Raw genomic sequence first — 13,390 nt, forward strand, 5'->3', positions numbered from 1 at the left:
CCGGCTTCAAAAAATGTCGACACTGTGGAAAGAAAATGTCGTTGACGGATCCTCACAGGATCGGTTTGTGGTGCCTGGGATCGGAGCATCAATGTTCGTAGTGCGGGGACTGCATGTCCATGACGGCGAAAGCCTTGGAGCGTAAGGGGAAGCTTGAGAGTAGTAAGACAGTTAAAACTCCTTCGAAAGTTTCCTCTGCAGAGTCGAGACATTCGTCTCCTCGCCGACACAGGAAACATTCTCGTTCTAGGTCTCGAAGCAGTTCCCATCACTCTTCGAGATCCAAGCATTCAAGTAAGAGATGTCGAAGATCCCCTTCCTCGTCTTCCTGTTTCCCCGGAAAGAGTCACCTGCCCCACAAAACATAGCTCTCAGGCTGAGTGAGAGGAATTCCGTAAAAGGATGCTTAGCGTCTTCGAGAAAGCAGCCTCGACCCCCTGGAAGAAGGCTGAGGGTGATACCATGGGCGAAAGACCTGAAAAATGGAAACGCTGCGAGTCATTGCACCCGGCGAAAGAAACTACTCGAGAGCGTCACAAACCCTCGAGCAAAGGCACTGTGCCATCAACGCCATTGTCGAAAGTCCCTTCGACGCATAAATCTGCGTCATCGACGCCATTATCGAAGGGCTCATCGACGCATAGGTCGACCGAATCGACGCCGAAAAAAACAAACCCACGGCCGTCACTACCTCACAGCCAGTGGTCATACCCAGGGCCTCTAACACGACTTCGAGAATGTCATTGACAACCTCGATTAGGATTCCGATCCTTTCGAGCTCTTCGAGGCCTCTTCCGATCTTCTCGATGCCTTTTTCGGTGTTTCCGAAGCCTTTAGGGTCCGCGTCGACGTTTTCTCAACCAATTATGACAAATTTGGCCCCTTCTGCTCTGGAAATGGGATTTAAGCCATTTCCAAGGTCTGATCATTGAAGACCTTTGTTTTCAATTTATGAAGAAGGGGAGGATTCGGATCAAGAAGGACCCTTTGGGTTGCAGAGAACTACAACACCTGAACCAGAGGAATTTACCTCTGAGGAAAATAGGTTAAAGGACCTTCGAGAATCCTTACATGAGGCAAGTGGGTTAGATACTTCCCCAGAAATAGAATTTGCCAAACCAGACCCAGGGGAACATGCCGAGACCCCTTACAGAATTTTAATGGCAAGGATTACAGTATTCATGGGTTGGTCTACACCTTCACCTGCATTCCAACAGGATGACCTTACAGACATTTTAGTTAAAGGCCCACAGGAGGATCCTGTGGTTCCATTTCACGCTGCATTACAAAGAAAAATATTGGCTAACTGGGAGACTCCTGGGGTTATCCTGGCGGTTAACAAGAAGTTATCAGCCAAATATAGGGTATCTGCTACTGACCATGAATTGTTGTCTAAACATCCAACTCCAGAGAGTCTGGTTGTTCAAGCAGCAACTGCATCAGGCAGTAGATCGGCATACCCTACTGTTCCACAGGACAGGGATGACAAAAGATATGACTCTATGGCTAAGTCTTTTCTGCATGTAGCATGGCGTTGAAATCTATTAACGCTACTTGTACGCTCGCAAGGTTCAGCCACACACTTTGGGAGTGTGCTTCATCAGCGGCTGACTGCCTCCCAAAGGGAGAAGAAAGGGAAGCGTTTCTAAACATCATTAAGGATGGTAAAGACGCAATGTGCGAATCCCTCCAAACTGGCATTGATTCTGCTGACAGTATCAGTAGGGCCATGGCGGCTTTGCTTCAGATGTACAAGCCAGACTTTTAAATATGCCCTTTGACGGCTCTTCTTTGTTTGGTAAGAAGGCGGATGGCAGTCTAGAAAAGCTAGACATCCAAAGCAGCAGCAAAATCCCTGGGAGCTGCAATCCGTCAAACGCCATATCGCCCCTCAGGAACCTCTTGGAGAGGTAAGTCCTTTCGCTTTTATTCCGCATTCGGAAAAGGCAGAGGACAGTCGGTTCAAAGAGGTCAAAAAAGATTCACCCGAGGTGGATGGGGTAAAAATACAAAAGCTGCAGCAGCAGGTGCCTCTTTACCCTCGGCATCTGTATCAGCCGCCTCTAAATCACTCTGAGGACTCTCCTCACAAGACACCAGTAGGGGGCAGGCTAACTCAACATCTGACGGAACGGCAGGCTATTACGTCAGATGCTTGGGCATTGGAGACAGTTGCCCAAGGTTACTGCCTGCCTTTTCTACGCATTCCTCAGTCATCCACCGGGGAACAGCTCTCTGAAAGTTCCAGGTCCGCTCCTCTTGCAGGAAATTGTAGACCTGCTGGAGAAAGGTGCCATAGAACCTATAGCGGAGAGGAACAAGGGCTGGTACTCCCCCTACTTCCGAATACCGAAGGACGGAGGACTGAGACTTATCTTGGACTTACGGGAATTGAACAAGTTCCTCAGGAAGGACAAGTTCAGGATGGTAACTCTCTCTCAGATCCTTCAGGCCCTCCATCTCCAGGACTGGCTGGTATCTCTGGACCTTCAGGATGCTTATTTCCATGTGCCAATCGATCTCAAACACAGGAAACACCTGAGGTTCGCAATTGGCGGCTCTCATTATCAATTTCGAGTTCTGCCATTTGGGCTGACCTCCGGCCCGAGGGTCTTCACCAAGCTAATGTCGGTAGTGGCTGCAAGTCTGAGGGAAGGGATTCACGTCTACCCCTACCTGGACGATTGGCTGATCAGAGCTGTATCTCTGGGAAAAGCTCAGATCCAGCTAGATTATGTCTGCCACTTCCTTCACAAACTGGGCTTCTCCCTCAATTTAAAGAAGTCACAGATGATACCATCACAGAGACTCCAGTTTATTGGAGCGGTCCTGGACACTTCCCTGGGAAAAGCCTCGCCACCAGAGGTGAGAGCTCAAGATATTCTGCAGATGGTCACCAAGTTTCAAATGCCCAACGTCTCCCAGCCTTTGACTTTTTGAGGTTGCTAGGCCTCATGGCATCCTGCATCTTCCTTGTGCCAGAGGCTCGCCTGAGAATGAGATCTCTTCAGTGGGTAATAAGAACTCGGCGGTCGCAATTCTCGGGGAGAATGACAGATCTCCTTCAGGTTCTGGACAAGATGGCTCGAGACCTTCAGTGGTGGGCCTGTCAGGAGAACATTTTGAAAGGAGAACTGTTTTGGCAACCATGGCCGGAGATAACAGTAGTCGGATACCTCACTCACGGGGTGGGGAGCCCATGCCAACTGCTTGATCATCAGCGGTCGTTGGTCTCCATCGGAGTTCAGACTGCATATCAACCTGTTAGAGCTGAGAGCAATCAGACTAGCGCTGAAGGCTTTTCTGCCATCTGTACAGGGGAAAAATGTCCCGATAATGACGGACAACACAGTGGCCATGCACTATCTCAACAAAAGAGGCGGCGTAGGATCACTGCCTCTGTGCAGAGAGGCGATGCAGCTCTGGTTTTGGGCAATCCAAGAAGGAATCTCTATTGGCAGTTCACTTAGCCGGAGAGAGAAACTTGATGGCGGAGGCTCTGAGCAGGCAGAGTTCAGTCTCCCACGAGTGGGAACTAGCTCAGGAAGTCCTTCAACAGATCTTCACCCTTTGGGGAACCCCTCAAGTGGATCTGTTCGCCACCAGCATCAACAGGAAGTGCTATCAGTTTTGTTCAAGGGAATTTCCCCCGGGAGGAGCTCTAGGGGACGCGTTCGTAGTGGACTGGGAGTTTCCACTTCTGTAAGCGTTTACTCCAGTCCCTGTCATTCCTCAAATGATCAGGAGGTTGAGAAGGTTCTGGAAAGCCATGATCCTAATTGCTCCGGACTGGGCCAGGAGAACGTGGTACCCGGACCTTCTGGACATGTCCATCTGCCCTCCAATTCGTCTTCCACTCAAGGAGAATCTTCTCTCGCAGAAGGGAGGTCAGGTTCTCCATCCAGACATCAGAACCCTCAACCTTCACGCTTGGTATCCGAAAGGTTGAGATGCAAGGATTGGGACCTCCCAGATGACGTCATGGAGGTGTTGCTTTCGGCCAGAAGGCCAGCAACAAAGACTTTATACCGCTGCCGTTGGAACAAATTTTGCAGCTGGTGTAGAGAAAAGAATATCGATCCCTTTTCATGTGGTACACCAATGGTGTTATCTTTTCTACTCTATTTGGCAAATTCGGGCCTTCAGGTTGCATTATCAAGGGCTATCTCGCAGCGCAATCGATCTTCAATCGCACTGCAGAGGAACCATTGTATTTCAAGTTACCCTTTTGTAATACAATTTCTGAAGGGATTAACCAATGTCTATCTTCCAAGACCATTCCAAGTTCCCTTATGGGACTTAAATGTAGTCTTAAATGTCCTGATGGGTACTCCTTTTGAACCACTCCACTCTTGTTCGCTAAGATTTCTCACCCTTAAAACTGTCTTATTAGTGGTATTGACATCTGCTAGGAGAAGCTCGATCTTGTAAACTCCTCATACAATTTTTCATAAAGACAAAGTTGTCCTACAAGTGAAGCCTAATTTCCTCCCAAAGGTGGTTCCTGAATTCCACATCACTCAGAAGATTACCTTTCCTTCATTCTAGCCCCTTCCCCACCCGGGGAAAGAGGAAGAAAGGCTACATAGGCTGGATCCAAGGCAGGCTTTGAGCTTTTACATCAGACTTGCTAGGATTAGGCAAGCAGACCAACTGTTCCTAGGTTACTCGGGGCACAAATTGGGATTACTGATAACAAAACAGACCATTTCCAGATGGATTATTTTGGCCATTCTGGAGTGTTACAAACTGGCAGGGAAAGAGCCTCCTCAAAATCTTAGGGCTCATTCAACCAGGGCTATTGCAGCCTCTTCGGCCCTCCAAAGAGGGGTACCGATTCGAGACATATGTGCGGCTGCCACATGGTCGTCTGCACATACCTTCACAAAATTTTACAACCTGGATTCCTCCTCTAGCCAAGAGGCTAGATTTGGCAAAGCTGTGTTGCACTCTGTTCATTATTGAAGGGAAACGTGGCAATTTTACTCCCACCTCCAGTTACACACCATTGCTATGGGAGTCTATCAATATAAGGAATACGTCGGAGGACACAATCGCTTCGAAGAATAAGTTAGTTTTTACCTGGTAACGTTCTTTCGATGGGATGTTCCGACGTATTCCTTATCGCCCCTCCCATCCATCCCCTCAGTAAAACATCCCTTTTAGTTACAGCTTACGCTCCTTCAGGGTCAACCAATTCATGTAAAGCAACTGTTAAACGTCAAAACGGAACTGAGCAACGGACGCTGCGCAAGTCTATTTATACGCATGACGTTGGCGCTGATACGGAGGCTGCCGAGGGACATCGGCTCGAGGGACGTCGACGCGCAGTGCCCTCTACTGAAAAATAAATTCGGAGGCCAGCAAGCTGGAGATCTATCAAGATAAGGAATACGTCGGAGGAACATCCCATCGAAAGAACATTACCAGGTAAGAAGTAAGTTGTTGTTCTCGCTAGTTACAGCGTCATGTAATGGGGCCTGCTTCAAGAAGACTTCACCTCAGAGGTACCTGAACCCACGCGATCACGACTGCTGGCAGTCATCTCAGAGGGTAGATGGGTGACCCACAACATTCTTAAGAACACACTAGACGCTGCTGAAACAGTGGGACACACTCTGGCACAGGGAACTCTCCTCCAGAGACACGCCTGGCTAAAAAATTCAGGTTGCAACCCGGAGACTCCGACCTCCTTGATAAATAAGCCTGTAGAAGAGTCTCTTGTTTGGTAAGGCTGTGGATGACACCTTGGAAATGGCTAAAAAGGAACATGAGACGCTGAAATCACTCAGGTTACAGCCAAGCCTTTCCAACAGTGGGAAGGTGCTAACTCTCACGTTTCCATTCGAGGTCCGTCCTTCTGATCTCCACATGGGCAGTATGGTGCAGGAGGTTACCTGTGGTGGTCCTGACAAGGTTCAGCTGACAACAGCCAATATCCGCAAAGGGGACAGCGCAGAGGCAAGGGTAGAGACAGCAACTCCACCCCAAGAGGCTCCTCAGCCTCCGCATCATCCAGGTCGGAGGATGTTGAACATCATTCATTCACAAATGTGTTAAGATGGATTTCTGAACTCTGACCTGGTGGGCAGAGTTTCAGAAGGCCAGCCTAGTTTCTTGGAACAGGGTAACCTTCTGGACAAGCCAGACCAATCAAGGTAGCATTGGAGGCAGGCAAGACTAGGTCTCGGGAGGGGCAAGGGTGATCAAAAGCCCAAAATGAACACGCACAGTAAAGGACAATACAAATCACTCCCAGTCGGGTGTATATATCAAAAATACATATACATTTATTCAAGGCCTATGAAATCAAACACAAAGCAAATATGAACAGTAATACTTCAAACAATACAACACTACTATGAAACATATATACTGTTACCAAGTGGCCTAAAGGAATAGTGCTCAGAATGGGTCCACAGCCTATGAAGAAAGGGAGCAAACAGTACAAATAAACTTTAGGCAGTTCATCAATCAATCCCTAACTAAGTCAGTCCAGTCCCTACGAGGAGTGGAGCCTGGCGCTCAAAAGTACATTCGGATGCAGGTGCACGCGATGGTGCAGTAGAGTGAAAATGGGGTCTCTTGCAGGGGCTGTAGCGACTATTCAAGGAGGGTCTCCCCAAGAGGGCAGAACAGGTTCCAGGAGTTGGGAATGGGATGATAGCACAGGTTACATGTAGAAAGGTGAGTGGCACTCAAGGGAGACTGGTGCATAAAAACGGATGAATGCACCAGGGACCACCGGTAAGGGTTGCAAGTACTCGCTGACCCCAGGCGCACTCTGGACCAAACTTCAACAGTCAAGTCCACTTCCGTTGCAGGTTCAAATGCGCCAATTGTGCAGCATTGCGGCTTTCGGCGGCTGAGTTACAGCGATTATTCTGTGGCAGGACAGTGGTGATTTCTCTGCTCCTGATGAAGGGATCAGGCCAGTTTCACTACAGTAGGATTCGGGGCACAGCAGCAGGGGACCTGCAAAGTTAGTCACCACGGCTGAGCACTCTGGTTCAGGCATATTCTCCTAATTCCAGACCTATGGTACCTAGGTGTACGGAACTCGGCGGGGGAGTGCCTTAGACCCAGTGCTTACGATCTACCAAGTTTCAAGTGTCAACTTGAAACGGCCACGTTCGTTTCAGAGCAAAGGTCCTGCGCAAGCTGGTCAGTTCACTGGTTGTCCCAGGAACACTTCCGAAGAGGCTCGCTTGCAGGTTAAGATGTAGGTGGCGTGAATAGTTCCCACCATTCAAATTGGTGGATGCACCTTTGCAGACCGCAGTTTGATTAGATGCAGAGGGGTCCTGCAGGACAACAGCCGGCTCAGGGTGCCAAACCTTCCAATGGGTCACCAGCTTTTCCTCGACTCTACTTCTTAGTATCAGGATACTTGGATCCTATCCTAGGTTCAGTGAGAATTCAAGAGATCGACCTGGTATGGGTGTTTGGTGCCTTCTCTTATCCAGAATCTCCTTCGTGCCAAAACGAAGAGGACCCAATGGGAGATCTGCTCACATACCGGCACACCACGTGTGGACCAATTACGGGCCACGGTGGTCCCAGTCATTTCCAGCACACCAGACTCTCTTGCACCCAGGATGTGTATTAAAACTAGACAGTACAGCCCACTTCCTGGAGGCACACACAAGGCATGCAGAAGCCCGCAAAAGCTTGGCCTTTTGCAGGATAATGCATGACCAAATAAGGACTGACCTGGGTCTGCTCCACGTGGGGAAGGCAAAGGGACACGATGGCCAAAGGACAAGACAAAGAACCTTGTGGCATGGGCATTTTGGGGCCGGGCCCACCTTCCTGTGCCAATTGCAGTAATTGCGGTTTGCATGGCAAGAAGGTTTAAAAAATGAGTGAAAGTAAAAGCTGCGACCAGCCCTGTCCAAGGCCAAAAAATACTTTGAGGGAGTCTATGGCCTTTGGTTACGAATGGAAGACTCCAGCGCACTGTACTAGAAGGTACTTTGTGCACTGGTAACATGGTGCAGAAAATTTGTAACATAGGAAAAGGGAAACAAAATCTCCCAGTACTGACTGTCTTTAAGGGCATGTCAGTTTCCCCACAACAAAGTGAGCAAAAACCCAGCTTGGTGCAGCAGAAGGCTGTGCTCCAATGGTAAATATCAGGCTAATCTTGTCGGACAACAGCAAAAAAGTTTGGGGGGGGTTCAGAACTGGACGTGAAAATTACACATAAATGGGCAACTTTCCTAACAGCGTGGGAGGGGATCACATCAGAACCGTGAGTGCTGAAGACTTCACCCACGGTTATTATATAGAGTATATGGAGTCCCACCTGTCACCTTAATGCCACCTGCCAAAGAGCAGACGCCCATCACCAGCACACCTCCAAATCCTGCTGGAAGAGGTGCAGATCATTCTGGAAAAGGGTGCGGTAGAAGTCCTCACCATTCACCAGGTAAACAAGGGTATTTATTCAGTGTACATCTTTGTACCCAAAAAGGATCTCACCATTAGCCCTGTGTTAGACTTGTGCCCAGCGAACAAATTCGCCAAACCGCAAAAATTCAGAATGACATTGCACGAAGTAATCCCATTGTTGGTACAGGGGATTACATGGCAACATTGGATATGAAAGATGAATACTTTCATATTTCAATGTCGCCAGCACACAAAGTACATAAGATTCATGATAGAGAATACGCACTATCAGTTCAAGGTTCTTCCCTTCGGCATTGCCTCCGCTCCCCGGTAGTTCACAAAGGTACTGGCGGTTGTAGCTGCTCACCTGAGTAGGCAGTGCATCCCAATCTACCTTTACCTCGAAGACTGGCTAATAACAGAGAATTCGTACGGAACATGCCTATCAAATATCCAGATAATGGTAGATCTCCTCTTCAGCCTAAGGTTCTTGATCAACGAGAAGTCAAGCCCCGGCCCCAGCCAAGTCAAACTGTTTCTAATTCAGACCAAAGACGTCCTCATTTCCCCTCCAGCGAAAGGGTTCAAAACATGCTTTTCCAGATCCTTCTATATGTAGCCAGTCGCGAGGTGAGCGTATGCAAAGCCATGCGACCGTAAGGGATGATGGCCTCCTGCATTTATCTTGTTCCACACGTACGTCTGTACATGTGCCCCATGCAAGAGTGGCTCTTAAGCCAATGGTGTGTCACCAGCAGCCAGTGGGATGATCTAGTGGTTGTCTCGCTAGCCCTCGTTCAGTCTCTGCAGTGGTGGTCAAGGGAAAACCTCCTGCAAGGGAAAACCTTTACCACTCCCACAGTAGAAGCCACTCTTGCCACAGACGCATTTGACAGTGTGGTGTGCCCACCTCCTTCACCAGACTGCGCACAGCGTGTGGTCCCATCCGTAGCAACCAACCACATAAACCTGTTCGAACTGCTACCACTGAAGTCATTCCAAACATGCCTCCAGGGGTAAACGGTCCTCGTCCTCACGTACAGTGCTACGGCCGTGTATTACCTAAACAAAGAAGAGGGCACTCACTGTCCAGGGGTATCCAAACTGTCACTCAACATATGTAAATGGGCTCTCGAACACAAGATGTTCCTCCTATCACAACACGTTCCATGGGAACGCAATAGTCTGGCAGACGTACTCAGCAGAGACTTCCCACTACCCGTAGAGTACGAGTTGCGATTACACAAAGACCTTGTTCTCAACATCTTTGCAGACTGGGGCTTCCCAGAGATCGACTTGTTCACAACTCTGGAGAACTCGCAATGCCCAGATTATGCCTGTTACCTGCAGAACCACACCAAGGGGAGCATGGTCAGGGAAATTTGTCTACGAAACCACCACCTTCCTGCAACCCCCCCCCCCCCCCCCCCCCCCCCCCCCCACTCCCCTGCTCTACAGGATAGTGCACAAGATGCACCAGGAACCAGTCAGGATGATTCTGGTGGGCCCGCCTGTCGCAAGACAAGGGGAAGACACTAAATCATGCCCTCAAACTCGCAACTTAGCAGCCTGACTCCTAAGATCATCCCAACTCCCTCAGAGCACAGAAACCCAACACCAGACATTGCTCCTCCAGCAAATGGAAACGCTTTGTCATCTGGTGTAATGGCAAAAGCATCAATCCAATTGAATGCACACAACACATATCCTCTCCCTAACTCAACTGCTAAATTCAGCCTTGGTTTGCAATCCCTTTTAAAGGTCCATCTAGCTGCTCTTTCAGCCTAAATAGCGTCCCAGAAGAAAGTATTGTGGTGGAAAATTCCAGTAATTAAGGCATTTATGGAGGCGATAAAGACTTCAACCCTCTATTTCCAACCCAGCTCCCTGATGGGACCTGAACATTGTACTTACTAGACTCCTAGACGGCTTGCAGTTCACCAACTCTCCTTATTGAAGTGATAGCCACCAATAAGGCACTCTTGTAGGTGAGTGCTTCAAGGCTAGCCGTTTCTCGCAAAGAGTAGCTCTAAAATCTATTGGGGAAACCAGTCATCACTACTATCAGCAGTTCTATGTGGTGTACCCCAGTGGGCGAGTTCCCCCCCCTATTCAATCTATATATTCAGTGTCTCTGCACCCTTCTTACTAACTTAAGGGTGTTTTTTGCCAATGACGCCCAATTGGTTATTAAACTGGGTGCCATGAAATAGATGACCGCAGAATTGCAAACATCTACAATACCATAGAGGCTTGGATGAAGTCAAACTGGCTCTGCCTAAATGGAATCAAGACCAAGCTTATGATCTTTGCCTCGTCCAGGCTAGGGCCAAACTCTGTCCCGGCTGCACCTCCTTCACCATCCGAGACGCTTGGATATCAATATCCGGCAAGGTAAAAACCTTAGGTGTTGATCTTGAAGCCTCCCTGGGAGCGGAATCTCACGTAGGGTATTTGAAATAAAATTGCCACTACTACCAGAGGCTTCTCAAACTGATCAGACATGTCCTTAGCGAAAACAAACTGCAACACAATAGCTAGGGCTACAATCCTCTCGAGACTGCATTATGGCAATGCCTTGTTAGACGCTGCAAACAAGAACTGCATCAGGCAATGCCAAATTATCCAGAACGAACCTTTGAGAACCATCAAGGAAAATATGTAGGGAGCATATTTCAGAAGATGCAAAGTCTCTCCATTGGCTAGCCTTGGAAGATCATATTGCTTTCAAAGCCAAGACCATTGTACACCATTGCCTCTATGGTTTAGCCCCAGCCTACTTGAACAAGCTGATGATTCCTTATAAACCAGGCTGATCTTTGAGATCTGAAGCCCATGGCCTGGTTGGTCACACGTGCCAAAAGAGTCAAAGGACTGGTACGTTCATTCACATTTATAGCTGCTGGAAAATGGAATGAGCTGCCATGTTTTCTAATATCAGAATCACATTTTCTGATCTTTTAAAAGAAACTAAAAACACAGTAGATGATTCTCTTTGCCTGGTTTGAATTAACTGGCACGTCTTTTTTTTTTTTTTGTTGTCCGTGTCTCATTGTATGATACCTGATGCCTGCGGGCTTCGGCGCGATAGAAATAAAGAAAATAAAAAATCTGCTTAGATTCACATGCGCCCACCCTTCCTCCCCTCATGGAGTAAAAGGAACATAGACATCTTTCACCTTCTCTCTTCTGTACTCATCCTGACCATAGGGCTTCCTCATGGCAGAAAAAACACAATTGGAGGGACCTCGACGTATGAGGGGATTTTGGGTACACGTCACGTTGGGGATAGTGTTTGTCATGCCCATGTCTTTCTTCGAAAGAAATATGCAATACTCTGCGATTACCACTGGATGTCGGGCTATATGCACAGCATATGAATCTAAGCAGATTCAATCATCTATCATCTAAAATGCTATTACAGTGAGTAATGCATGTCATTTAAACCCAATTACCCATTTGGAATAAATGCACAAGTTGCATGATTAAAACAAACAAGCTAAAATAATACTGTTAGAGGGAGATTGTGCCCACCAGAAAACTCGATGTGGTGATTTTGATTTTTTTTTCTTTTCCTAGGTTAAGATTTTTTTTTTTTTCCAACAGCATGGTTTTCCAGCTGACACCATCAGGGTAATCGTAGATGTTCTCTTTGAAAGAATTCTGTATAATTTGCTAGTAAGTGTGGTATGCTGGGCATTTCAGTTTTTATATACAATGCTTCTTGCAGACTTAGGTTGCTGCTTAAAAGAAATTTCTGCAAGTGCTCATAAATGCCCCAATCTGAAATGTAACTAGCTCTGTTTGCACTACAAAAATGGTAGTGTTTGATTTTTACGTCTTTTTTTTTTTTAGCAGGTTATAACATTGCCCTTTTGTTCATTTTAAGGTGCATTTTACTTGGTGTTTGAATATATGGACCATGACTTGATGGGACTCTTAGAATCTGGCTTGGTGCACTTCGATGAAAACCATATAAAGTCGTTCATGAGACAACTGATGGAGGGCTTGGATTATTGCCATAAGAAGAATTTCCTTCACAGAGATATAAAGTGTTCAAATATTCTCCTGAATAATAGGTATGGGTGGTTTTTATAACTTCAGTAAATTAATGAGAAATGTCTAAGTTTGAAGATTGTTTTATTTGGACACAATCCAAATTGCCAACTGTGCCAACTATGTTTAAAGGTAGCTGCATAATTTGTAGAACAGTGGAGCCAAACAACTTTTTGAAGCATACACCTTTCACTGAAAAGTATGCTTGTTTGTTTACCGTGAGTTGATTTTGTTTTTAAATGGAGCAGCAGAGAGTTGTACTTTTCTGCCTTATAAGAAATTTTGATCAAATTACATTTTGGGCCACAAGACTACATTTGTAGTAGAATGCATTTTCAAAGACATCTAAAAGGCAGTTCCTTCCAGGACCCAGTTAGACTCCCTGACAAACCCTGCCCCTCTCTTTTAGAGATCACATTGTGTGCATATGATCATCATTACAGCCGCTCCCTTTCTCTGGAAGAACAGTCGCTAAAGCTAGATAAATGTTGCATTCCTGTTTTTTGCCTAGTATTATTAGCAAAACTTCGCAAAGAACTCTGGTAAAAAGCAGTACATAATATGTACGACACGGGAGATGATAAAGTTGAGATTGCTGTTTCTAGACTGCTTATTGTATGCCTGACCCAACCCCATAATTTGCTGCCTCGGGACTCCATCCAAGGCATGGTGAACCCAGTAGTAAGTCGGTAAGGTCTAAAACTACACTCGGGTTACCAAACGACATGCTAAGGAAGATTAAAAGGGTGCCCCGGGACTTCATTTCTCATGCAGGTGTTTCCCTGAACCAGAATGTTTTACCTCCCATAACCCATTGCACCTAGCTTATTGTAATGAGTGGATTCTCAAGATTTGTGCCCAAACCTCTTCCCTCTTCCAATTGCCAGACCCTTGTAGCATTTAGCGTAAAATCAATTTGTGAAGGAGTGGTGTGCACACG

The 13,390-nt window shown here is 47.1% G+C and overlaps 1 protein-coding gene across 3 annotated transcripts in view; it reads left to right on the forward strand.

The window, feature by feature from the left end:
* The window catches only part of CDK13 (cyclin dependent kinase 13), a 1,667,419-nt gene that overhangs the window by 716,958 nt on the left and 937,071 nt on the right, over positions 1 to 13,390 (forward strand). For all 3 annotated transcript variants that reach the window (XM_069613294.1, XM_069613292.1, XM_069613293.1), the window contains exon 8: positions 12,284 to 12,473. In XM_069613294.1, the coding sequence (XP_069469395.1) occupies positions 12,284 to 12,473 (190 nt within the window). The remainder of the gene's footprint in view (positions 1 to 12,283; positions 12,474 to 13,390) is intronic.

The sequence above is a fragment of the Ambystoma mexicanum genome, chromosome 5p (genome assembly GCF_040938575.1).
Source record: "Ambystoma mexicanum isolate Mex_15411 chromosome 5p, UKY_AmexF1_1, whole genome shotgun sequence".
Lineage (NCBI taxonomy): Eukaryota > Metazoa > Chordata > Amphibia > Caudata > Ambystomatidae > Ambystoma > Ambystoma mexicanum.